This window comes from Carassius auratus, unplaced genomic scaffold, assembly GCF_003368295.1.
Source record: "Carassius auratus strain Wakin unplaced genomic scaffold, ASM336829v1 scaf_tig00216545, whole genome shotgun sequence".
Taxonomy (NCBI): domain Eukaryota; kingdom Metazoa; phylum Chordata; class Actinopteri; order Cypriniformes; family Cyprinidae; genus Carassius; species Carassius auratus.
The window spans coordinates 960,694-988,519 of NW_020528624.1; the positions used below are offsets into that span (position 1 = coordinate 960,694).

The following is a 27,826-nucleotide window of genomic DNA, read 5'->3' on the forward strand; positions in this document are numbered from 1 at the left end:
AAGAACTACTACCATACAAAATATAATATAAAAAATAAAAGACATAAATCTCTCAAGATCTGATTAAACAACTCCTAAAACAGCTTCACCAGCTTCTCATTATTAGCCGGACTGACTTTATTTATCTCAGATGTCTAGAGAAGCTCTTATTGAGAATGAACAGAGGTTTAGATATTATTTTGTTTCATTTGAAGTCACCATCAAGGAGATCAGTGTTTCCTTGTGTTGGGCTCTTGACCCTTGAGTCTTTGGTGCTACTGTTACGCTGATTGTTTTCACTATGTGTTCTCAAAAAACAAAAAAAAACTAAACAAAAACTTAAGCATAATCAACTACACAAAGAATAAATTATGTTGTGGGCAGATGGTCCATCCGAACTTATATGAAGTCCAATTTCTGATTTAGCATTGTTCATAACTTCTAATCAAGCAATATTGTAAATATCAGATAACATGAAGAGTTAACAAAGTTTACAAAACAATTCAAAGACCAGAGATCAAGATTCAGCATATGAATCTCAACAATGTTGAGTCATCAAAATGCTTCATGTTGCAATGCATGCTGGGTATCAGCATATTACAAGACTCAACCATGTACAGTGTATTCATAGTGAATCATCTGCCTGCGATCCTGCTTCGTGAAGGTCACACATTACATTAACGTTTGTTGTCCTATGCTGTTATCAATCTCTCTCTAATCAGAGTGTGCGCTAGACTGTCAGAAGTTTATTTCCATGCTTGGGCAGTTTTTACCCCAAACTAGAGCGTGAGTGGGTGTTGAGCATGTTGGAGGAAGGGGTCCAGGAGAAGTACTGTGATGCTATGACATTTAATTTATAAGTCTGTGAAAAGTGATTTTGTGTAATAAAACGTGCTTCACTTGCAGAACACAAGCTTCTAGAGGCACATAACTCTGAAGTTATTTAGGTAAATGGGTGCAGAAAAGTGTATATAAACCGACACATTTATTGTGATATTGTGGTTTAATGGCAGTTACTCAGCAATCTGACTGTTGTCACTTTAAATGAAGTATTGAATAGAGCATTGTGGTTTAGTTTCTTCTTGGTGTTGCTATATCTATAGTTTCTCTTCAATGGCAAATCAGATTTTTCGACAGGTGGACACCTATATAAACAAATGTAAATTAATATCCACTGCATAAAATATTTATTGTTCTTTTCTTAAGCTTTAATGTCACAAAGACTATCTAGAAGTATTTTTCATCTTTTTCTTTAGTTTTAGGTTCAGTTAATCAAAAATTACTTAAACATAACATTATCTCTCGTTTTCTAAAGAGAGAATATTAGGCCAAGGCAAATGAGAAAAAGTAACGTAAAAGTAACATAACGCATTAAAAATGAACTAACCTAACTTTTTAGAAAGTAATGCAATATTGTGATGAAAAAAAAAATCACTGAATGAAAATACTTAGTAACATCACATGTAGTTATATGTAATGGTTTATGTAAATAGCTTTTTCATGCAATGATGTTTGAAACCGTTTCTGTAACTGTAATTTTGAATTTTTTTAATTATTCTTCCTTTCAGTTTTTTTGTAAGTATGTTTAAAAGTGATCCATGAGGCAAATCTATAAATTATGTCATATTAAGTTGACCAACGGCGAGTGAAATAAAAGAACGGTCCCGCCTCCCGAGCGCGATTCATCCAATCACAGGAGACGGTGTAAGTTTGAAACAGCGTCAGATCACGTAACACGCACTTCATCGCTTACAGCTGTATACAGTGTCGAAGTTTCGCTTTCATAAAAGTTCATCCTGCTCGCTGAATTAAAACTTCTGACCCGCGATCAGTATTAAAAAGTCTGCCGGAGTATAAAAGAGCAGCACATTCGCGTTTTAGATTAATGGACAGCATTGAACTCGTTTTAAATGCAAACTAATATGTGATTACAGAGCTTGGATTATCTATTGGACCGTTTTAAAGAAGAGTGTTACGTTACACTATGGCGGATGGAGCGAGTCTAAACGCAAGTTGTTTGACCTCTCGAGCAAAGAAAGTCAACAACAGCAGCAGCAGCACTTCAACAGCAGCGAACATGAGGAGAAAGACACGACAGAGCAACAGAAGAGACATCCACAACCGGGTATGATGCTGCTGCTGCTGTGTTAACTGGAAAGCTAGTTTAGAGCAGGCCAGAGACCGCACGAGTCTTCCTGTTTTTACGTTCAGTCTTACGCAACCAACTTTTTGACGCAGTTTATTAGTGTTTGTGTTCAGAAACCATTTCTGCATGCCACAGTTGAAGTTGTTGTGATTGCAGGTCGTGTTGGAGAAGGTCCTGGGCATCACTGCCTCCAGCAGCAGTGCTTTAACCTGTGAGCCCAACACTGGTTTAGTGGCTTATCCAGCAGGGTACGACCGTCTCTATACATGTGTTATGTGTCCAAGTCCATACTTTAAGGAATAGTTCACTTAAAATAAAAAAAAAAAAATGATCTACTCACCTTCTAATGGAAGTGAACGGGGACTGGAGCTGTCAAGAACTGACAACAAAACAAAACAGATAGCACACGTGCATTTGCATGATGTCTGCTTTAAGATGTCAGTTTTACATGCATTTTAAATCATAAACAAAAAGACAATCCTTGAAACATCTATTTGACTTCTGATAGAAACGTCCCATAGACGTACTACAGATGAAAACTATGTCTTGTAGACGTCAAATAGACGTCTCCATGATGTCCGTGTGCTGTCAGGGGATGTAAAGTAGTGCATATGTTTTGTGCGCTATATTTGCAGTCCTCTGGAACCATATCTTAATTGTGTTAAACAGACAAATAATGAAATCTTTCGCTGTAGCTGTCAAATATGGTTTCTTCAATGATGGTTAATCGTGAGACCTGTGGGAATCAATAGTGCATTTGGTGCAATATGCGTTTTCTTTTTGTCAGTTTGGGAGCTTATAACAACTTAAATTCTGGTTTAATATATATTTTTTCATTTCTAATGACATTTAAGACTGAAAGCTGTTTAGAGAAGAGTTTTAGAGACTTTTATTGTGCTTTTTCTTCCGTGTTTCTCCAGTCCCCATTCACTTTCATTATATGGAGAAGCCTGCAGACATTCTTCAGATATCGACCTATTTTTTTCCACAGACTAATAGTTATACAGGTTTGGAATTACACATTTTGATGAACTTTAACCTTTAATTAAGTTTGGACACCTGTGTGTTCAAGAGAAGCTTGAGTTTTTAGGTGGGACTTCCACCTCTGTTCACTAGTTTAGGGTCAGTAATGCGTTTCTCTTTTTATTATTATTCAGTAAAGGTTCATTAAATTGAGCAAACTATTTTAAACCCATTTCTCATATTAAAGACACATTATGTCATATTAAATATTACATTTTTCAACATTAGGAAATGTTTCTTAAGCACCAAACCAGCCAATATTAAAATGATTACAATAGGAAATAGTTATTTTAAATCGTAATATTTAGCAATATGTCTCTTTTTAATGTATTTTGATTAAATAAATCCAGCCTAAATGAGCATAAGAGACTTCTTTAAAATGAACAGCTTACCAAATCTTTTTCTTTTTTTTTTTTTTTTTTATTCAAACGTGTGTGTATATAATGCATCGTCTGTAAACTAATATGTTGGTGGTGTATGTTTCAGTTGTGTTATTGTCATCCTGAGCCCAAAGAAGAACAAGCAGACTCACATATTTAACACATCCAGGTAAATAACATTCATATCTTTAATGCCACAGCATTATGTTCTACACTGTAACTTAATTAAGTCCAAATCATGTGCTTGTTGCCCAGGAAAACCTTCAGTGCCTTGGCTTTCTCACAGAATGGAAAATATTTGGTGTCTGGTGAGGTAAGTGCTCTGACGACTGTGCTAAGTGTCCTTGTGTGCAGCGTGTAAGAGGGACAGGAGGCAGTCGCTCATTGATTGGTATGGTTATGATGTATATGTTGTAAAGGAGATTTGACTGGGCTGCTCCGACACATTCCGGCTCCCTGCTCGTCATGTTGAGGCCCACTGTCTGTCCCAGCTTGGTACACCAACAGAGGATGGTTGTAGCGACAGCAGATCACAAATGCTTGAGTGTAATCTGAAGATTCCTGTGTTATCTTCGTATCACAGCAGCTGCTTCTAGATGAGCATTAGTCACCATCTGAACTCGTGGAAGGCACATGTTGTCCTACTTTCTGATACACAGTTTTATTTATAAGCCTCTACTCCACCCATACTTTTCATCATTGAACACTAGAAGTAAATGAACATCCAAATAAAATTTGGTATATTACTAGTACTATATACCATTTCTAATGTGCGTATGGATAAAATACTCCAATTACATAATGCATTTTTCTAAATTAAATAATAAGGTACAAGGTACATTTTCTTTTTTTATAAAGTCATGTTAAATGTAGTTAGTTTCCCATTCATTAAGATTGAAAAATAATCTTGCGAATGACAAAAATGGACTAAAATTAAAACTATTAATTCAAATGTTAATTATGTATATAGAAACAGTTCTATAACTATATAATATATATATATATATATATAGAGAGAGAGAGAGAGAGAGAGAGAGATGCTACACACATATTACTCCATTAAAAAAAGGTTCACTCAACTTTGATTTACTTTTTGCACTGACTCAGTGATCTGAACTTCTGAACTTTAGTATTCTCAGTGAAGTGATGCTGATTTTGGTGTTATTGAATCATCTTGAGAGATTTAGTTGGTTTGATTTGCAGTTGGTATGTTTCAATCGCTGGCATCAGATCTCATTATTTGCAGTAGAAATGAATTTAAATGGGAATGAAACATTTGAAAGAGAGAATTATTTACGATTGAAATAAAAATAACAATTGAAAAAAAAGGGGTAGTGGTTCAGCAACTCTGCACTAAAGAATTTTATGATTCTGATTTTGTGCATCGCTGTCGTTCATTGGTCCGTGTCTCTTTCCCTGTTGCTGGGCAGAGCGGGCACATGCCCTGTGTGCGGGTGTGGGACGTGGCAGAGCGGACACAGGTGGCAGAGGTCCAGGGCCATAAGTACGGGGTGGCGTGTGTATCGTTCTCCCCCAACGGAAGCTACATAGTGTCTGTGGGATACCAGCACGACAGGACGGTCAACGTCTGGGAGTGGAAGGTGGGCACACAGTCACAGCCAGCTGCCACGGACCTGATATTGGATTTTGATAATATTACAAAGATATATATTTTTTATTCTACTGTATTATGTAATATTATACATTATAGATTAGAGTTTTGGCCATGTTTCAAATTGACACGTCCCTCACAAAGTAGCAACTTGTCTGTTATCGACTTTTTGTGATGATGTTGTAGGGTGTTCCCAAATGAATGCATTTTGTCAAGTAAATTGAACTTGAACAGATATCTTGTTCTCAGCGCATAGGGAGCGGTGAACACTGAGTTTGGTTTACAAGAATGCTTTTCCATCTGTTCCCTGCTTGTAGAAGGGGACTGTGATTGCATCCAATAAGGTGTCCAGCCGCGTGCTTGCGGTGTCTTTCTCGGAGGACAACAGCTACTTCGTGACCGCAGGGAACAGACATGTGAAGTTCTGGTACCTTGATGCCTCAAAGGAAAGACGGGTGAGACATTTGACACATTTCTACAGCCTTATTTACTTCTTTACTTTTCATATATGCCAGGGGTCTGCAACCTGGCTGAGATCTGCAAAAGTTATGCAGTATACATGGCAAACTGTTATACATGGTATTGTTAAAATGTGCTGGAAATGTTCAAAAAGCACTGATACACACACTTACAGCTGTCACTAGCGGTTATTTTAATAATTGATTAATCGGTCGATTATTGTGACGAGTAATCGGATAATTATAATTAGGTTTTTTTGTTGTAATAAAAATAGACCTAAGCGAACAACAGCCTTTAAAATGACTTTAAATACATAGAGGCAGTGAGGCCGTTTGTCTTTTTGCTGTGAGACTTATGTAAAAGTAAGAATAACCTTTACTATTAACATAAAAAAAATTTAAAGTCAAATATGAAACAACAGGCTTTTTTGATCCCTCAATCATTCAATTGCAATAATTCACAAATGAGTCATTAAAACCCGATGCATGAAAAACAATACTAAACAAATACGTATACAAAAAATATATATTTTCTACATTTTTATGCTTTCGTATGTGTGTTTGATAATTTCTTTTCATACATGTTTGTGTGTGTATACATGCCTGAAAATTTTTTATTGTTGATCTGAAACTAATCCAGTATAGTTAACTAAATGATTACTGACTAAATGACTGAATAAAACACTAGAAGAAGAGTCTGCACCCTACACCAAAACAATTCATCAAGTGTGACACAAAATTAATGCTTGACAACGTTATCGCCAAATCATTATTGTGAATTTTATTGCATCGTGATTTGAGTGAATCGTATCATCCCTAGGCTAGATGTAAAAAGTTCTTGATTCATAACTGCATTTCCTGTGTTTGCCCACATCCTTCTGTGGCTGTGGGTTTGTTGTCTTGCCTCGTTTCTTCTGGAAGCGTTTGTGAAGATCCTCTGTTGTTGCTGATCATGTTGTACTGATTGGCTCCTCCAGGTGAACAGCACCGTGCCTCTGATTGGTCGCTCAGGGCTGCTCGGGGAGCACCAGAACAGTCAGTTCTGTGGTCTGGCGTGTGGCCGTGGCTCTATGGCCAGCAGCACCTTCTGTATCACACACACGGGTCTGCTGTGCCAGTTCAACAGCAACAGACAACTCGATTCCTGGGTCGATCTCAAGGCAAGGAACACACTGTGCCCCTCTGTCATTGCTTGAAGCCATAGTTCACCCAAAAATGAAAATTAGCTCATTATTTACTTAACTTCAAGCCATCCTAGTTGTATTTGACTTTCTTCTTTCAGACAAATCCAATCAAAGTTATATAAATATATAAAAAACAACAACAACAACAACAAAATCCTGGCTCTTCCAAGCTTTATATTGGCAATGGTCCAAAAGAAGTTCAATAAAGTGCATTCATGAGTCATAAAAAGTGTCCCACATGGCTCCGGGGGGGTTTATAAAGGCTACGATATTGCTTTTTCCAGTCATCTTGTCTGAATCAGGAGAGAAATACGCACAGAGAAAACGCTGTTTACAAGTGACAACAGTTATAAGCTAATATGTCAGTGGATTTTGAAGTGAGAGGACAACAGGGGATGGACCTTTTCATTGGAGGAAGCATTGTTCTTGATTATTCTGGCATTTTGGCTAGAAGCGATGTTTTAAAGTTAAAATGCCTTCTTGATGGATTTGTTTCTTACCAAACATTTATTTTTCACTTCTCAAGGCATTAATTGATGGACGGAAGTGGAGTATTGTGGTGTTTTTATCAGCGGTTAGCACTCTCTTGATGCACCCGTTCACTGCAGAGCATCCAAAGAGCAAGTGATGTAATGCATGTCTCAAATCTGTTCAGTATGAACTAGTGCATCTATATCTTGGATGGCCTGCCTACATTTTCAGTGAATGATTTCTGGGTGAACTATTTCTTTAATGCCAGTATAAGAAATTCAAATATTGAATGCACAGCACGTCTTGGAGCCAAGTAGGACAGGATTTATTGGATGTTCTTCAGAAAGCATCCTGTCATGTGTTTTTGTTTTGCTGTTGTAGACGACATCAGCACAGTGTTTATCGGTGAGCGAGACGTTTGTTTTCTGCGGTTGTGCAGATGGCACAGTGCGTGTGTTCAGTCCTCAGGACCTGCGTTACATCAGCACCCTGCACCGGCCGCACTGCTTGGGAGTAGATGTGTCCCAGGGCACCCAGCCAGGGTAAGAGACAAGCCTGAACCAATGAGGAGTGGAATACAGCTGCAACTAGTACTGTATATGTTGATATCTTTAATCACTCACACAAACACACATTTGTTTCCTTTCTTTGCTATTTAAACACATTATTGTGTGGTTGCATGCCAGTGGCATGCTAGAGACCGCTGTTTTCCTTATTGTTACACTCCACTTGCTTTTTTAAATGCATGCATACATACTGTGTGAGCAGCAACTTGAACTGAAAAAACTAATATATTTTTGGGATATAGTCGTGACGGGTTGGAATTGCATATAAAAATTGCTTAAATTGTGAAATGTAATGTAAAATGCTGGTACATAAAACATCTACAATTGTTTTAAACAATATAAATTTGTATTTTAGTTTCCCTCACTCCACTAAAACTTAAATTTTGAATATTGAAGACATTTTTCATTGATTAACTCCCTTTTCATAGGCATCTGTTTGGCTCCAACCCAGAAGCCCAGTATCCAGATACCCTGGCTTTAACCTTTGACCCTGTGAAAAGGCACTTGACGTGTGTGTATAATGACCACAGTGTGTACGTATGGGACGTGCGGGACATTCGAAGCGTAGGGAAGGTCTACTCCGCTCTGTACCACAGCGGATGTGTGTGGAGTGTGGAGGTGTGTGAGAGACGAACCAGTTCATGTTGAGATTATCAGATGAATGATGCGCTATAGGGCAGTTTATTAATGCATCAGTATTCTCTGCAGACCTACCCTGAGCTTGAAGATTCATCTGCGGCCTGTTTGTCACCCGGCTCTTTCTTCACCTGCTCATCCGATAACACCATCCGCCTGTGGAAGAGCGAGTCCACGCAGAGTCAAGCCTCAGGACAGGGCCTTCGCCACAACCTTTACAGCCAGGTACTGACTACTGCTAGACAGAACATTACGGTCATGCCCTGTCCTTGTGCGGAGCGGGTACAAGCGTGCACCCACGAAAGAGCGCCTGATTACTGGACTCCGTTATCTTTCACATCTGATTTCACTAATACTGTCAGAAAACCACAGGGTAAACACAATTGGTTATGTCTGAAGTGAAAACAAACGGTTGAGAGAAACTGATGCGGACCTGTATATTAGATGTGTGCAACTCGACTTTCTTCTTTCAGACGAATCCAGTCAGAGTTATATTAAGTATTAATAATAATACTCTATCATTGCAGTCAGAGGGTGTTGCAGATGAACAGTCCAAAGTCGTCAAATAAAGCGATTGCATCCATAATAAAACGTGCATCACACGGCTCCAGAGGGTGAATAAAACACTTTTCTCTCTCTCCTGTTATCTGTCATATACTTATATGTCATATGATGTAGGATGGCAGCGTAGCGTGATTAGTGACGAATGTGGAGAGAGAACAAAACAAAACTCCGGTCACGAATAAGTACAAACCGAGGATCTGCAAAGAAAAATGTCAGAGGATTTCGATTAAAAACCAAGTGCAGCCCTGGTTTTCCTTTGCTAAAGCAAGGAAACTTTGCTTCCTTTGCTCCTATACTCAAACTCATGAGAGTAGCATATCTCAGAGGCACGCTGCTTCATCCACCGGGACGTCTTCTGTGTATGTCAGATACAGGAAGTGAGAGTAAAGTCTTTATTACGTTTAAAACATGGATATTTTTCATTCAAAAACACATATATTTACTTCAAGATGCCTTTATTTATGCCCTGGAGCCGTGTGATGTAAGTTTTATTATGGATGCACGCGCTTTATTTGACGACTTGTAGACTGTTCAACATCAACACCCGCTGACTGCAGTGATAGAGCCTGGAATAGCCAGGACGAATACCATTTTTAATTTAACTCTGACTGGATTCGTCTGAAAGAAGGAAGTCATATACACCTCGGATGCCTCGAGGGTGAGTAAAACAGCCTAATGTTCCTTTTTGGGTGAACTAACCCTTTAAAGTGACAGCAGACTGAAGCTCTTTGCACATGGAGTCCGAAATTTTTACATGCATTTTTCAGTTTTTTCGGACGAAAGTTTCTGAGGCAGTGTGTAAACATGATTGACACAACATGAGGTCGTATTTATTTTTCAAAGTGCGAAAAATTTGGACGAAAATTTCTGACTTCTGTCATCATTTACTCTCTCTCATGTTTGTCCCAAACCTGCATTAATTTCTTCCTCGAGTTGAACACAAAAGAAGATATTTTAAAGAATAAGGGTAACTAAATGTTGCTGGTCCCCATTGACCCCAAAAAAATGATAATATGGATGTGAATGGGGATCAGCAACTGTTTCATTCTTCAATATAACTTATGCTCAACAGAAGAAAGAAACTCATTCAGGTTTAGAACAACGTGAGAGTGAATCAATGATTTTTAATCACTTTGATGTTAATAATACAACAAAATAAAAAAAAATCACTTGACTGAAGAACTTTATACACACTTCACTGTATAAATTATACATGAATTCTTATTAAAGCAACTGTATTAGTGTTTTTTTCATATTTATTCAATTTCTTGAATGCTACTGATAAATACTACTGTATCTGAAAATAAAGAACTTTGTTTTTTTTGGTCATGTGTATCTTTTGTTCTTTTTATTTTATTTTTTATAACTGAGATAAAATTATGACACCAATATATTTGGATTGCTCACCCAAAAATGAAATTTCCAAAAGTCTTTCAAGCAACTTTCTCTTAATAAATCTGTTTCTGAAGACTTAAGCTGCTTATTCTTTTGTATTACTTTTACTGTCTTTATGCATTTTTTTATTTTATTTTGGTGAAATAAAATTTCAATCGAGGTACAAATATCTCTCAGATTTCATTGAAAATTTCTTAGTTAGTTTGTGTCTTGAAGTCTAAAGGCTTGTGGGTTTGGAACGATGTGAGGGAGAGTAATTAGTGATTCTAGTCTTCACTGATTTGGATGGGTGTGAATCTCTTCAGGATATCGCACGGATCGTGTATGTGGACGAGGACACGCAGTACCTCAAAGCTGAGGCTGAGAAAGCCGAGGGGGCAAGCCAGGATGGTAAATCTGGGATCAGGGTGCTGGAAATCAGCCCAGATGGCCAACTTTTGGCTGCTGGAGACCGCAGTGGGAACCTGAGGTGAGAGGAATGAGGATCTGTGCAGAGAAATAAATCATAACTGAACATACGCTGAACCATCGGTCACTTCTGCAGGATCTTTGGCTTGCATTTCATGGACGAGCTGCAGAAAATCGAGGCTCATGATTCGGAGGTCTTGTGTCTAGCCTTCTCCCCGACTGAGTCTGGTAACGAGACAGGTCTTTTTGTCCCCAAATGCATATAATGTACAAACAATTACATTTAATTTGAGTTGAAATCTGGGGCTGTGAAAAACTACAGTGTATGGTCAGTGTAGATGAGTGTGTTTCTCCTGCCAGGTTTGCATCTGTTGGCTTCTGCCAGTCGTGATCGGCTCATTCACATCTTTGACATGGAGAAGAAATGCAATCTAGTGCAGACGGTTTACGATCATTCGGCCTCCATCACTGCCATCAAGTTTACAGGTGAGTTCACAATAGACAAACACTTAATGATCATAAATGCTCTTCAAGATTCAGATGAAGACATTTCTCAAGCGTGTGATGCATGTGTATTTGTAGGACTGAGTTCAGAGCTGTGTATGGTCAGCTGTGGGGCCGACAAGAGCATCTATTTTCGATCTGCTGAAAAGGTGAAGATGTTGGAAATACATTTCATTTATTTGTACACATCAGTTTGTGTTACTGCTGCTATATTATAGAGGTGGTTTCTTATATCTGCTACATAGATAGTGTAGAGATTGTTCAGTGATAAATGGGCTGCCCTGGAGCAGAGAATTCAAAATATTGCCATGATTCTGGAAATATTCAATAGTTATTTCATTTATGTCAAGCCTCTGATACATATATTAGTAAATGAGGAAGAAAAAGGATCAAATTGCTCAGTGTTTTTAATAAATATAATGTATTAATCTTTAATATTAATTATATTCCCCATAATTAATTATTTTTATTCAATTTTTCTTTTAATTTTAGCAGTAGACATGTGCATAAATAAAAATAAATAAATAAATAAAAAGATAAATAATTGATTAGACATTCTTTTCGTTATTAAAATGGAATTAAACCAATAAAATTAAATTCAGAAAAAAAATTCAATGGAAAAACAGAATTTGGGAAAAATAGAGCCCTAAAAAATAACTTTTGGTAAACTTTATAATATTGTTGTTAGATTGTGTTTCAATTTAAATAAATCAGACACACCTTTTGATTTAATTACATTTAATTAAACCATTAAATAAATAAAAAATGCGATTGGAATTTGGGGAAAAAAATAAAATGGCAGTGGACAGGTGAGATGGTTGCTCAATAAACTTTGCTTTGCATTAGATTTTATCTGTTTGTGTGTCTCTTCTGAAAGACCTCGGAGGGCTTGAACTTCTCCCGATCCCATCACATCGTGGAGAAGAGCACTCTGTATGACATGGACCTGGACGCCACACGCACACACACGGCCATCGCCTGCCAGGACCGCAACATTCGGTAGGGCTTTGTGTGAGCTCTTACTTCCTTCTACTTATACATTTGTATTGGTCTGTTTGTATTTAACATTTTTAACACTGATACTACGATAATAAATTGAGTTATTTGCATGAATGCCATTTAAAGCCTCTTTTACATTTTCAGAGTGTACAATGTGCAGAGTGGCAAGATGAAGAAGTGTTTCAAGGGCTCCCTGAATGATGATGGGACACTGCTTAAGGTTTGTGTATGATGGGAATAATGCTTTTTATGGTAGTTCATGCTTTCGTTAAAAAAAATCTTTTCATTTTTGGCAGTGACTTTGTGTTTTTGCTCTCAGGTTCAGTTGGATCCCTCTGGGATGTTTCTGGCCACCAGTTGTTCAGACAAAAATATCTGTATCTTTGACTATGAGTCGGGCGAATGTGTAGCCGCCTTATTTGGACATTCAGGTAAGATTGATTTTTTCTTAATATGAATTCATTCTTTTCCCACATAAATCTCCTTATTGTTGAACAAACTTTTATCCCCGCTCAGAAATTGTTACAGGTATGAAGTTCAGCCAGGACTGCAGGCATCTGATCACTGTCTCTGGTGACAGGTACATCTTTAAATGTTTTTATATTTTACTACTTCATTTTCATTATTGATCTAATGTTTTTCTACAGTATAAAATATAGGAACAATTAAACTACATAAAAAAATTTTTTTATACATTCCTTATATATCATACATATAAAATATTTAGTAAAGTATAAAGCCATAAAGTCTTAAATGTTATAACCATTATCTTGAATTGAATTTTATGCGGTTTTTAATTTGGGTGTGGAAAACAGGAAACGTGACACTAATATGATTATTTAACTTCAAAAGTTTGGATAAATTAATGTGAGCGCTGATTGTTCAAAGTCAAAATGTGCTGTATTAAATATTATATAGTCTCAAGGTTTCACAGCAGTTTGCTGTCAATGAATAATTATGCTTTTATGCCAAGCAGTTGTTTATGATCTACTGCTGATGAATTTTGACTAATTAATGGTATTTGTATTTCAATATGTTGATGTTAAAGGGTTAGTTCACCCAAAAATTATAAATAGGCTGTTTTACTCACCCCCAGGGCATCCTAGGTGTATATGACTTTCTTCTTTCAGATGAATCCAGTAGGAGTTAGAATAAAAATGGTCCTGGCTATTCCATGCTCTATCATTGCCCTCAGCGGGGGATGCATTGCTTCAGTCCAAAAGAAGTGAAATAAAAAGCCCTCATCCTTAAAAAATGGTCTTGCATGGCTCCATTTATTGTTTTAAATATCCATATTTGAAGCCAACAAGGAAGTGACTAAATCTGCAATTCATTGACTGGCCACTTGAGGCTGGCTGCAAAAGGGAGTCAATGCCATAGACTCCCCATGTTAAAATGCTCAACTTTACAGCAGGAAAAAACAGGTTTACAGCCTGGTTCAAAAAATTATTTTGGTCTAAATAGCAGATTTTGCCCTTCATGACAATTGTGAGGGGGGTGAATTATTTTTTTTATAACTCATCCGTTTAAATTATATTAAGACTTAAAGTTCTGCATAATTAAGGGCGTGGCCACTTGAGTGACAGGTGGATTGCTGCTGATGACGGTGCCATCGCGCTAGGTGGGCGTGGCTTCAGCAACTAGCTCTCGCTTTTTTGCCCATTTTTGATTGTCCGGGAGAGTCGCACGCCAAGATGGCGGCGGCCCGCTCTGCACACTTTAGGCTTCAAAAACACTTCAAGAGTCTATGGGTGATGTCACGGACACTACGTCCATGTTTTTATACAGTCTATGGTCACTTCTGAGCGGCGCATGCACAAAGCTGACCTCATTCCCTCGGAACTGCTTCGATTACAACAGTGAACGCAAATTAGATTCAAGTGATTATTACGTTTTGAATATAGATATTTTTTTTCTTACAAAAACACATCAATTTGCTACAGAAGGCCTTTGTCCACCCCTTGGAGCCGTGTGAGAGACTTGTTTTTTTTTATGGCTGGGCACTTTTTATTTCACTTCTTTCGGACTGAAGCAATGCAACACCAGCTGAGTGCAATGATAGAGCTTGGAATAGCCAGGACAGTTTTTAATATAACTCCGACTGGAATTAGTAAAGCATATACATTGCAAAATAAGAGTCCCTGTGTATTTTGGGCTTGTTTATAATTAAACGTCTTGCATTTATTCTTAGTTTCCTTTTCAGTTTTTTTTTTATTGGTATTTTTGAGATTCACATCAGCCAATATTGATTGACCTTAACTCTAGAGCTGCAACTAACGATAATTTTTTCTGTCGACTAATCTAACGATTATTTTTCTACAATAAATAATTAATCTAATGTTCTTTTTTCAATTAGCTAATGAATCCTTTGGAGAACTTTACAAAAAAAAATATAAGTACAACTTCTAATATAATATTTCAACCTTTATTCATTTTCAACCAATGTGGTTGAAGTTTTTACAGTATAAAATAATAAAGTAGTCTGAGATGTCATGAAATGTTCTTTAGCATCACAAACCATAAAATGTAGTCAGGGTTCTGCTATGGTTTAGCTTGGTTTCCAGAGATCTGGAGCTGATTCGGGGTAGCTCGGTGGTTTGTGACTGTTGTCTCACGGCGCGCTGTCTTTTAACCTGATAACTGTCACTCACGTTTATGAAGATAGACTTGAATGTGCATGATACAAACCTAAATTTTTATATTTCTCGACCGAAAACATTTTGTAACATGATTTTGATGTGCCATTTACATGGTAATGCAATGTCTGATTTTAAAATGGGTTTTAAAGGATGACTTTTGAGATTTTATGTTTTCAAGTGATATATAACTTCTGATGATTTCTAAAATGTGATAGAGAAAAAGGCAACGAGGAAGTCTTTTGTTTTTTAAACAAAGGTCAAAGCTCCTTTTGTAATGTAGATTTCTGAGGGTGCACTCTTGTCATAAATTGATCTATTACTTTTCCTACATAATTTTTAACAAAAAATATTGGAATAATATATATTGGGGAGTCTTAGACCTTTCCAACGATATATAGTTTGTCAAGATTAGATTAAATTTGATTGTAATATAGTATAGTCAACGTAGGCGTCCCGTATACGGGACGGGGTGACATTTAACAGGTTAAGGGGCCGTTCACATATCACGTCATTTACAGTGTAGTCGCGCAATAAGCGCGCTCATAATGGAAGCGGCGCGGTCGCAACGCACTCTTTTTTTCCAGGCGCGTCCGCACCGCATCGAGTTAAAAACATCTGTGCTGAGTCCCAATTCGCATACTATCCGTCCTAGATAGTAGAGCTGCACGATTAATCGTTAAAAGATCGCGATCTCGATTCAGACACCCTCTCGATCTCATTTCTAAAAGACGACGATTCCCCGAGTCTGTTAAACCTTTGACAAAGTCTTACCGGATCATTCAAATCCGTGCGCGCACTGCCGCTGACACAGAGAGAGCTCTTACCATGTTTGGTTAAGAAACATCTTCACAAACAGTCTTTTCAACTACACAGTATTATATCTGTCTTACAGTCATTTATATTATCACAGAAATACTGGGATAAAGTTTATAGTTTAAATATAAACATTGATGTCTATGGCAGCGATCAAAATATAACAAATCCCCTTTTGAAAGTACTGCGCTTTAAATAACGTTTGTGTCGATTGCATTGTTTCACCAATAGGTGGAGACAAGTGTCTTAATTTATTTGTCAATGAATTAATTTTTCATTCAAGAGAATCGTTCAAAAACGCTGATTCATCCAGAAATGAAACAAGTGTAGTAGGTTTATGAGTGAGTCGTTGAATCAGTGATCTAAACAACTTTTTCATCATTCTAATATTAAAAAAACTGGGGTTTTAAATATATTATATATACACTACCAGTCAAAAGTTTTTGAACCATAAGATGTGTAATGTTTTTTTAAAGTCTCTTCTGCTCACCAAACTATATTTATCTGATCCAAAGTACAGCAAAAACAGTAAAGTTTTGAAATATTTTTACCATTTAAAATAACTACTTTCACTTGAATGTATTTTAAAATGTAATTTATTTCTGTGGTGTGCAGCTGTATTTTCAGCATCATTACTCCAGTCTTCAGTGTCACATGATCTTCAGAAATCATTCTAATATGCTGTTTTGCCGTTCAAAAAAAAACATTATTATTATTATGTTGAAAACAGATGAGTAGATTTTTTTCAGGTTTCTTTGATAGAAAGTTCAGAAGAACAATAATTGTGTGTAATAGAAATATTTTGTTATAAATGTCTTTGTCACACTTGATCAATTTAAAGAATCCTTGCAAAATAAAATAATTAATTTATATACTTGTGATAATGATAATGTTAATAGTAATAATAATAATAAAGAATCGTAGGAGAATCGTGATCTCTATGTGAGATCAAAAAATCGTGATTCTCAATTTATCCAGAATCGTGCAGCCCTACTAGATAGTATGCGAAACTAGAATTAGTACGTCCCAAATCGTAGTATGTTGAAAAGAGTATTCCAAAGTGCAAGAATATCAGACCTGAACCAGGAAGTTGGTCACCAGATCACACGGTAACCAGTTAAACCGTAACACCGGAGAGCGCCAAGATGTTTTCCTCTGAGGTGCTCGCGCATCGCAGTTGTGCTGCCGTGGTACACCATATCAGTTTTGCAAAGGGAACAAAGGGCCATTTTATTTGTCCTTTGTTTAAAGTATTCCCATAGTTTTGATAACAGTGGTCTCTGTTTTTGTGATAGAATGCAACTTTCTCCATTCCCAGTATGCCATTACGCGAGATGTAAACAAACAGTGTGACGCGTATCTTTGTAGTCGACGTAATCGATGACGTCGACGCGTTGTTGCAGCACTAATTACCTCATTGTGTGTAAAAAGGAGTGGTTCACACAAAAATACAAATTCTGTCATTAACTCATGCCTTTCCAAATGAATGACATTTTTTTTGTTCTGTGGAACATAAAAGATATAATGAAAGTCAGTCTGAACCGAAACTGTTTGGTTGCCAACTTTCTTTTATTTTCCGTAAAAGAAAGCATGAGGGTGAGCAAATAATGACACAATCTTAATTTTTGAGTGGAATATCCCTTTAAGAACTTCCCAAATCTTTGGGTTTGTGTGTGTATCCAGTTGTGTGTTTGTGTGGCGGCTGGACTCTCAGATGACCAACTCCATGAGGAAGAGGCTGGCAGAGAGGAAGCAGCAAGCAGGCCTGAGGGTTCAACAGGCCCCCAGCCAACAGCAAGCCATCAGGTAGAGTCACTGCAAATATGATCTGTAGAATATAGTTGAGAGTTTTGTTTTTTATGTAAAAAGTGCCAGCTGACTAAAGAAAATTGAAAAAATGCTCTTGTCTTTTGCTAAGAATGTAGGAAAACTAAATTAAATTGGATTATGGATGTTCGTTGTGTAATTTTTCCTAACTGACAACCGATGCTCGTTAACAGATTATTAATCGTTAACCGACACGATTATTTTAAATCATTGAATTAAAATAGAAACGAAAAATGTCTGTGACCTCTTAAAAATACTAACATTTGTTTCCCAGGGATTCATTTTACATTCACAAAAAGCAGCAAACAACAAAACCCAAAAAAGTTCTTTATCATAATACAATACATTGTCGGAACATATGGAAAAAAATGCTATGCTTAGTTTAAATATTGTCAAATCTGTACCGTTAAGCGCTATCACCATACTGCTGTAATGCAAAACATTTTGTTTTACGTGGATATTGGAACACGATGAAGTAGGCTACATAATGAATAATATTTTGACATTCAAATATGTTGCAAATACGGAAACCTTTATTTATTTTTGAATAAACATTAGTATTTTAAACATTAATTTACATAAGACAGGAAACCAGCAATTTGAATTTGTTTTGGCTTGTTTATATAGCTATAGCTTATTTTAAATTCTTGTTCTTTTTGTAAATACTGTTAATTGAAAGGATTTGTTGTAGAGTGAGGGGAGCTAAAATAGTCTAGCTATGTTTAAAGTGTTTATTATAATGTTTGTAATCATTTTGCATCGGCATTAGACCCATTTCTGAATGAAATTAATAAAATGTGACTAATGCGAGTTTATTTTATTTTCTACTTCTTTTTTTTTTATAAGCATAACATATTTTAACCATGCAGCAAACCTTTTAAAATATTAAGATAAATTACAGAAAAAAAAGTAAATAAATAAATGTCTTTTTAAACCATTTAACAGATTTTAGTTAAAGATTTTAGATTTTAGTTAAATATTTGACTGATTGATCAGTCAAATATTCTTATGGTCGGTTAATGGTTAAACAGTTAAAATGAACATCCCTAAAATGGATATGATGCATATGCTGTTGTGCATTCTAGTCCTTCGATGTTCCAATGAGGAATCTTGCAGATATTAACGAATTTCTTTCTTTTTTTTTTCTTTTTTTTTTATATTTATTTAATTTTGGGTTATACTGTATGATAAAAATTATTGCCAGCAATTCAAATTAGTGTCTCATTTAATTTATTTTATAATTAAATTCCTGTTGCTCAGGAGAGAGACCTACATCACTGTACCCTGTAGTGCTTTGCCTCACACGGAGGAGGAAGAGGAAGGCAGCTTAATGCCAGAGGAGACTCCAGACGATGATGTGGAGGACTGCAGGACTCCAGACAGGCTTGATTCTACTGATGGTGTGTTGATTTAGCTCTTCTCTGGTGATATTGAGAAGTCTTGGGCCTCTTGGTCACATTAAGTGCATAAGCAAAATGTATAGAATAAAGTTTAGAATGGAATTTAATGGGCTTGACTTTTCTTCTTTAGCATCTGTGGATTCAGTGGTGCTCCAAACCAATGGCAAAATGCCCATGTGGATTCGTAGACTGGTATGTATGTTCCTGTTATCAAAAAAAATGTTGTGCATATTGTTTTCTTTCATGACTAATGGATCTCTTTGATGTTACAGGGTGGAGGAGGTGAAAATGGTGGTGGTGGCATAGCTAGTAGAGCTCAGTACCAGCCACAGGGACGCTGGGCAGTGCAGTCAGATCCACTAGCCATCCGCACATTACTGGAGATGAAGAGCATGCAGCTTCCCCTCTCACACACTCCCTGCAGAGCCGTGGGAGAGGAAGAGTTTGAGGAAGACTCTCGCTTTCATCCGCAGAGTTTGGACAGCCTGCTGGATGAAGATGTTGACGACGATGATGATGATCTAGAGGAGGAGGAAAAGATTTGCAGTGTTAGTTATGCAAAGCTGGTGTCTGTTTTTTGTGTCCGACTGTCTTTGTGCATGGCTGCATCGTTTGGGAATAATTAAATCTGTTCTGATGAAGAAACAAACTCCTCTATATTTTATACATGGTGGGCCCGAGTAAATTTTCAGCAAATTTCATTTTTGGGTCAACCGTTCTTTAATGCGCCATTCACAATGAATGTCCCTAATCTCTATGTGTAGTCTGCACAGTTAGAGATTGGAATCAGATGAGTCATATTGCTGGTAAAATGTCAATAGTTGTTGTTTAAGAAGTAACATTCTACTGTTATGTAAACTACAGCATTGTATTGTGTATTAAATCGTTAACCAGATATACAGTCTATCTAATTTAAACTCGCACATATTGCAAATAATTCCAAAACAAATGATTATCCCTAATAATTAAACTTTGTAACATTTGTTACAGGATTCCCAAGTTGGGTTTAGCTCTTCACTCCAAGGGCCAGATTTTCTGCAGTTGCCACATGGAGAGGAGAACTTCCACCCAGAGCTCAGCTCACCAGAGAAGACGGGCTATATTTTGTACCCAGCCAATAGCACAGCTCTGTCCACTGGAGAAGGGTAAATTGCTTGTAACAGCATCTTGGCTTGGTTCATTTTTAATTTAGGAAATAGGTGTATTTACATTCATTCATTTGGCAGATACATATCCAGCAACATGAGAAATGCTGCAATGCAATTTTGTTTTTTTGGTTTAATTTATAAAAAAAATGCCTGGATGACTAAAGCCCCTTTCACACTGCGATTCCGGAAAATACATGGGTAATGTGTCTCGGCAATTGTTCCAGGGTCGCTAAATTTTGATCCTTTCACATTGCCAGTGATTACCCAGAATATGTGCGTTTGTTCACACACAAACCGTAAAGGTTCCTGTAAAGACATGTGACATCAGGATGTGACGTGTAATGTACGAGTCGAAAATACTTGGCATGTTAACTTACATTTACATTTAATCATTTAGCAGACGCTTTTATCCAAAGCGACTTACAAATGAGAACAATAGAAGCAGTCAGGTCAACAAGAGAGCAACAACAGTATACAAGTGTCATGACAAGTCTCAGTTAGTCTAGTATAAAAAGCATAGCCAGGTTATTTTTTTTTATTTTTATATAGATGAAAAGACAAGAAAAGGAAAAGTGCCAGTGTTAGTTGGTCAAGTGCAGGTGAAAAAGATGAGTCTTTAAACTTTTACTTAAGCTGGTGAAAGATCTCCGCTTCAGCGTGGATAGTGAGGAACTAAATGATCTTGGCTTCATTAGGGTTTGCAAATGTTTTGGTCCGAACGTTGATCTGCCTTCAAAACACCTGCTAAAAGAGTTGCGCGATAACGTGCGTCATCAGTATGACACAGTTTTTATGGCATTGGTTCTAGCTTTTGTTCACAAAGCGCTCGTTCCGGGACTGAACCCGGCAATGTTACTAGGCCCACGACCCGGCATCAATCCGGGAATCAATCCCGGGAAGTGTTTGCTTATTCACAAAGAAGGCGACCCGTCAATTTTCTGCCAATTTTCTGGGACCAGCGTGCAGTGTGAAAGGGGATTTACTGAAAGGAAAAGGGGGCCTGGCATCGACCCCTGAGGAATCCCGGTGTTTGCTTGATATGACTGTTTCCAGTCACCCACGAGTTAGTTTGGTTGGAGGTAATTTTACACTATTCATGAAAAGTTGATGTGCTGGAATCAAGATATGGGTGGGACCAAGCAACTTATCCATGTGACAGTCTTTATACAACCTTGTTTCTTCCATTTATTTACAGAGAAACTAAAGTAGTTTAAAGTAAACTAAATATTGCTAAATGAAAGTCCCTTGTAATCAGAATTTTTTTTCCTTCCCTCCAGAGAGTTTGATGTTAAAGCTTTGTGTGAGGGTGCAGATGAGGACCCAGAAGAAGAAGAGCTGAGCCCAGATAGCGCTTGTTCGGCTAGTTCAGCCTCCCATAGTGACCAGCCCCATGACCGTGAGTTATATTACACTGTGTTTAGTGGATGAAAGTACCTAAGGTAGTAAGACACTAGTAGTGGCCTTTTAAGAGTTGCAGGTCCACCTGTTGATGTGGCTTGATCGGTTTTGTTGCTTTTGTAGAGGACACAGACTCCCTCAGTCAAGTGAGCTCCACAGGAAGCTCGGGAGTTGAAGAAGAAGAGGATGTAGAAGAATCTGGAACATTGCTTCGCCAACATTTTGACACTTTGGGTGTGGCTGCTAATGGTACGAGATATTTGCAACTTTAGCTCTTTTACTGTGTTAGTGGAAATTAACATTTTACTGGCTTCAAAAATGTCATTTTTTCTATACATAATACATGGAGTACACTATATACTTTTGTCCAATCTGAGGATATCAAACACATTTGATATTTTGATCCAGTTTTGTAAAACGCATTGGATTATTTCCTAGCACCAAAGCACATTTCTGCATAAGTTTGTTGCGTTTAAAATAACTTAAAAGTCTGATAGTGTGTGTGTGTGATTCTCAGTCTTTAGTGTATGATGCCCAGTTTTTCACTGTCACCATTTACAATGTCGCGAGTGTTTGCATTTTCTGCAGTGAATAGGTGAACAGCTGATAAAAACATTACAGTAATCAACAAGTAAACCACACCACTCCTGTCCATCTTTTAACATCTTCTGAACAGAAAAGCTGCATGTTTGTAGAAAGAAATCCATCGTTTAGGCATTTAAACTGTTGCTTTTTGGTTAACTGGAGATGTGTGGATTACTTGTGCATTTGAATCAGCTGTTTAGACTCTCATTCTGATGGCACCCATTCACTGCAGAGTACCCACTGGGGAGTAAGTGATGTAATGCTAAATTTCTCCAAATCTGTTCCGATAAAGCAGTGGTTCTCAATTCTAGACATGGGGACCTACTGCTCTGAATGACTCTTATCTAACAAACTCATGGATTTCTCTCCTAACGAGCTGATGTTCTGAATCAGGTGTGTTAAAGGAAACATGCAAAATGTTCAGAGCAGGGGGTCTTCAAGACTGGAATTAAGAACCAGTGTGAAATCTTGGATATACATAGAACTACAATTTTAGGAATGTGTTTTTTTTACTCCTTTTAAGACGATGGTGAAATCATATTGCTAATTTTATTTGCTGTGGAAACCCTTGTAGAAAAGTTCAACACGGACTTGAGCAGTCTCCAGCCCATAACAGAGAGTAACTTCCTCAATCCTCGTCTGAGCATTTCCACACGCTTCCTCTCCCGCTTTCAGAGCCGCTTTCGGTGAGTAAACATCTTTTGTTCAAACTGTGTAATAGAGAAATATAATTTTCCATTTATAGTCCTTCCCTTTGTAAATAAAACAGTGGAAGTATCTGTGTAACTACATACTGTAGTGTGGGTGACGTGTATCTGCTGTTTCAGCACTGTTGGGACCAGTAGCAGTGCTGTTTGCCGGCCTGCAGCCTGTCTGCCCAGTATACCGGATGAATCCAGTGATAGCTGTCCAACCTTCGATGACACAATGGTAGGATGCTTAGTCTCATGAATAATGTACTCTGAATGACACATGTACAAGATGATCCCAGTGGTAGTTCATACTGATCATTATTCAGATTGAACACGGTCACGCCATTCTGTGGTGTTTCTTCTGGTGTTATTTATTTATTCTGAGAAGAACGAGCAGAATGGTGCAAACGATCATGAATTTAACCACTTCTCCCATATTGTTAAAAGTGATGGCATCCTTCTGTAATGTGCAACCTCTCTAACATTTCTTATTCTGATTCTTTAACGCGATAGTTCACCCAAAAAGGAAGGCTGTCATCGTTTATTCGCCCTTATGTCTTTCCAAACCCACAAAAGTTTATTTAAAAACAAAAACAAAAAAACAAATGACGCTGTGTAATGAAACCTCACTGTTTTCTGTTCCTCAATTTAAACTTTTTTTCTGCTAAAATCATAATACCACATCCTAAAGGTAATCTACACGAATCAAGCGGTTTAATTCAAGTCTTCTGAAAAAACACAATAGCTTTATATGATGAAAAGATTTAGTGTAGACTTGTATTTTTATATAAACATTGAGTAATGCATATAGAGTATATAGAGCACATCATATATGGTAAATGGAAGCTCAAACATGCTTGTTTGATGCTAGAGAACCAGCGAGGTTTGTTCTTGTGTCTCACTCAAGCATGATTGCACTTTCCACAAGAACCAATGAGATTTGTCCTTATGTTTAAAGTCAGTATAATTGAGCGGCAGTGGCAATATTGGATGTGCTCTATTTCTGTGCATTGATTAAATCTTTAACTGGGAGTAAAAAAATAATAATAATGATCTTCATATAAATTAAGTAAATGACAGCATTGCATTTTTTTGGGTGAACTAACCCTAAGTCTTGTGTGTATATCTGCTAAAAGTGAATTGTCCTGGTTTAGGATTACACTTTTAGTTTATTTGGCTTCAAAAATGGTTTAAAACAACAAAACTTCTGAATCTGAAGTGTTGTTGTTGTTGTTGTTGTTGTTTTTTTGGTGAAATGTTAGCTAGAAATATAACATGTTAGGATAAGATACTGTAGGTAATCTTAGTAGAAACAAAAGATTTCAGAGGTGATGAGACTTAAAGTTTATCTAGAGACTTTGTCTTGGGTTAATATTTACCTTTTTCTTCTGCTTTTAAGGACAAGTCCAAGGTTCTTTCAAACAACAGTGGAAGCATTGAGGAGAACGAGAAGAGTGGTATGTCCTGTTACCTGTTAATAGAGTGCACTTTACTTCCATGAGTGAAAATGTTCCGTAACAGGGAGGTTAAAGGCCCCGAAATACTAACTGTAAAGTTAGTTTTTTTTTGTCTTTCGAGCATTCTCATGACACCCACACCGCTGGAAGCAGTGTTCAGATGTTAATATGTGCTGCACTTTTTCCTCTCAATAACAAAAAGAACTCACAACAAAATCGACAGCAGTGAGAAAACAGCGGTTAAGAAAGCATCAGATCATTGTGATGTGGTTATGTTCGCACAAGCTCTGCAATTCGGCACTCCAGTTATGACACTTGACATTTATATAGTGTTTATGATTGTTTTAAAGCAAGCAGCTTACAATATTATACAGGAAAAAAATGCTTTCCAATATGTTCATGTTTTTATTCGCATCTGACCTCAACGGACTGATTTGGATCAAAATGGAGGCATACCAGTTTGTTCCTTAATTTCTCTAAGTATATCGGGGCCTTGACAGTATCTGACTGGTCATGTGATCTCAACATATCTGCCCCATGAGGTGCCCTGCTCCATGTAAAAAATGCACAGCTGCAATTATTGCCCTTGATTTTGCTCTCAGAATTGAATACTTTGTCTAATTAAAAGATATCAGAAGATCTGGCACTGTTTTGTAATTGTAAATGTAATGCTGAATTATAATTTATATGCTGTATGCAATATATGCTGAACTCTTGTCCTCCAGTTACCAAGAAACGCTCCTCAGTGGCTGCTCGGAAATCTTGCCATGCTCTGGGAGGTCTGTGAGAGTGTGTTGGGTGGTTTTTAATATCTGGGCTTATTGAATTACCAAATCAGAATGGTTTCACAAGGGTGTCTTAGTGTTTTCGTACTTGTTTTACTCTCTCTTTTAGTTTGTACACATCTTGGTTTTTGGTTGGCCTTGTGCAGTTGGGGTTAAACCACCAGCTTTAAAAAACGACATCTGGAATTTCTTTTTTTAATAAACTTCTAACATCTCTTTTCAGAAATCACAAACAAGAGCATTCTGTCCAAAGCTCATCATAACACTACAGGCATTCTCGCCACCAAATCTACCAGCAGTGCGTGTGACCCATTGGTTACACGCTCCCGCCAAAGCTACATGGGTCCCACTGCAAGCTCCCGTGCAAAGAAAACCCAGAGCAACTCTGTGGAGACATCAGAAGAAACGCAGTTAAACGCCCTGTCTTCGTCTCTGGACCTAACTGTGGACCAAAGCAAAGAGAACATTGTTCCTCCTTCCTCTTCAGGTCTCTCCTCTGGATCATCTCAACCGACACCAGCTCTCTCTACTCCTGCCTTGGGTAACCACAGTGCCCGGGCAGCTCTTCGATTGGACCTCATCGGCCCCAATCGTGCCAGTCTGTCACCGTTGGCGCTCAAGAGCCGTCTAGGGAAAGCTGAACGTCCCGAGTCTCCACGTCGACAGGCTTTGGTGACGCCCACAGAGATGCGGTCACTGGGGAAGGAGTGTCGGAAGCAGATCATTAATATTGAGCAGAGCTTGGTTTCGAAGACTTCAGGCAGGTCTTCGACAGGGTCTGAAATGTTTGCCAGGAACTCTACAGTGTCAGAAACCAGTCCTTCTGTGATTGAGGAGCTGCAGTTTACAGAGTCATGTGGAAACACACAGGCCACTGATCAGATCTCAATGACTCTAGACCGAGAAGATCCTTCACAAAATGACTGCGCTGGAGAGGACACAGGTACTTTTTATCCTCCATGCTAGAATACGTTTAGATAACAAGACACTAGTTGACCATGAGCATGTCAGGGATAGAAGTAACACCATATAGATGTTCACAGATTTCAAATCATGTTTACATTGCTTAAAATTAAGAGTAAGAATAGTTCACCCCAAAATGAAAATTTGCTGAATATTTACTCAAACTTAACTACATCTTGGATATCCTGAGGGTGTTCACCATCTGCTTCACATTTCTACTAACCAGATTATTGGCTTAATTAGGTTTTTCCAATTGGGTTAATTTGTTATGTTTCTTAACAGAATATGACTACGGTAAATTCTGATTAATATTGGGAATTTATTTAATTGTATTTTCCGGACTATAAGTCACACTTTTTTTCATAGTTTGGCTCGTCCTGCGACTTAGTCAGGTGCGACTTATCAAAATTTATTTGACATGAACCGGGAGAAATGAACCAATAGAAAACATTACAGGAGAACTGAACAGCATAGAGCGCCCTCTCGCGGCTGTAGACGGTATTTGCTCAGTCATTGATGGTAATGTTTATTTCTGTATCGTTTCTTTCCACAGACTCGTTGAGTGTCCAGATGTGTAAGGAGATGGTGAATGAACTCTGGCAGACCATCCATAAAGCAACTGGCTTTTATAACAAGGTGATTTATCAATCTCTATCTCTGTCAGGGATGACTTTGGGGACTGTAAACACATATTTTTCAAAATGGCACCGTTATCGTTTCCGTGTAAACATCCTGTATGGGAATCTTTTGTAATAAGTCACAGTAGACATGCGCAGTTTCACACATGCCGGTATTCGGTAATGCCATATATCACGGTAATGAATATGCACAATATTGTTATCGAGGGCACTTCTAAATACCATAAATAATTAAATATTACAAATTATAAAAAATTTGCAGTATGCATTTTGTATATGATTCCCATCAACTGGTCAAAATACACAACACTGCTGTATGCTGCTTGAAATGTGTGTGCTCTGATGTAAACAAGCACGTATGAGAAGCACATGAGGAACACTTTAGAGACGCCCTGAATATAAGCACATTCACTCTCTGACAGCAGATGGCGCTAAATTGCAAATAATGCTGCCCTTAAAGGGTTAGTTCACCCAAAATATAAAAAAAATATGTCATTAATAACTCGCGCTCATGTCATTCCAAACCCGTAAGACCTCCGTTTATATTGCATATAATCATCACTTCCCTACGGTGACTGTTTATTAACAAGGTGACAGCGCCAACTACTGGCCTGGCTGATATGTAAACATTAATCATTTTGAAAATGTTGTGTATATGAGAAACCTTTTAAAAATGCAAGGAAAAAATGTTGCTGTTTTTTGACTACATTGTTGTCGTGTAAACGTAGCCTTAGAAAGTGAATGGAAATGCCTACAGCTAAACCATACCACAAAACCACAAAAATCCATTAAATGGTAAACACGTCTTCTATCCCCTCTCTGTAGTTGTGCTCCATCCCGGAGCTGTCGGAGCAGCAGGAACAGATGAAGAGTATTTTGCAGGAGGTGTTTGTGGGGGTACAGAGTGAATTGAAGTCCCTGTGCCCACAAGAGACACACCCCTCGATCGTAAGCACCCGTCCCGTACCGGAGGAATCCCCCGGCCGTCAACTACGGGACGAAAGGACTGTGGCCCTCCTGGAGAAATATTCAGAGATGCTCTTACTGCGAATGACTGAAAAAGGAGCACAGGCCACACTGGAGTAACGGCCCGGTTCCCATCATTTTATTGGCAAAATTGAACTTCTAATGGTGTATATGAATAAACACCTTTAAA

General features: G+C 37.7%; 1 protein-coding gene across 2 annotated transcripts; it reads left to right on the forward strand.

Moving 5' to 3' along the window:
• The first annotated feature begins 1,705 nt into the window (after positions 1–1,705).
• LOC113098381 (WD repeat-containing protein 62-like) lies at positions 1,706–27,778 on the forward strand. Of its 2 annotated transcripts, XM_026263417.1 has the most exons (32): positions 1,706–2,104; positions 2,282–2,373; positions 3,635–3,697; positions 3,784–3,841; positions 4,959–5,129; positions 5,458–5,595; positions 6,576–6,758; positions 7,635–7,795; positions 8,248–8,437; positions 8,528–8,680; positions 10,720–10,883; positions 10,959–11,050; positions 11,183–11,308; positions 11,405–11,475; positions 12,204–12,325; positions 12,470–12,545; positions 12,645–12,756; positions 12,842–12,905; positions 17,461–17,583; positions 18,865–19,004; positions 19,135–19,196; positions 19,277–19,552; positions 19,995–20,149; positions 21,430–21,548; positions 21,674–21,799; positions 22,710–22,821; positions 22,963–23,065; positions 24,227–24,284; positions 25,010–25,063; positions 25,293–26,012; positions 26,586–26,668; positions 27,496–27,778. In XM_026263417.1, the coding sequence occupies exons 1-32, from the start codon at positions 1,964–1,966 to the stop codon at positions 27,754–27,756; spliced, it is 4,569 nt and encodes a 1,522-aa protein (XP_026119202.1). In that variant the 5' UTR covers positions 1,706–1,963; the 3' UTR covers positions 27,757–27,778. The 2 variants fall into 2 exon arrangements, with proteins under 2 accessions (XP_026119202.1, XP_026119203.1); XM_026263418.1 differs by lacking the exon at positions 25,010–25,063 and having other exon boundaries at positions 1,707–2,104.
• Positions 27,779–27,826: the final 48 nt, after the last annotated feature.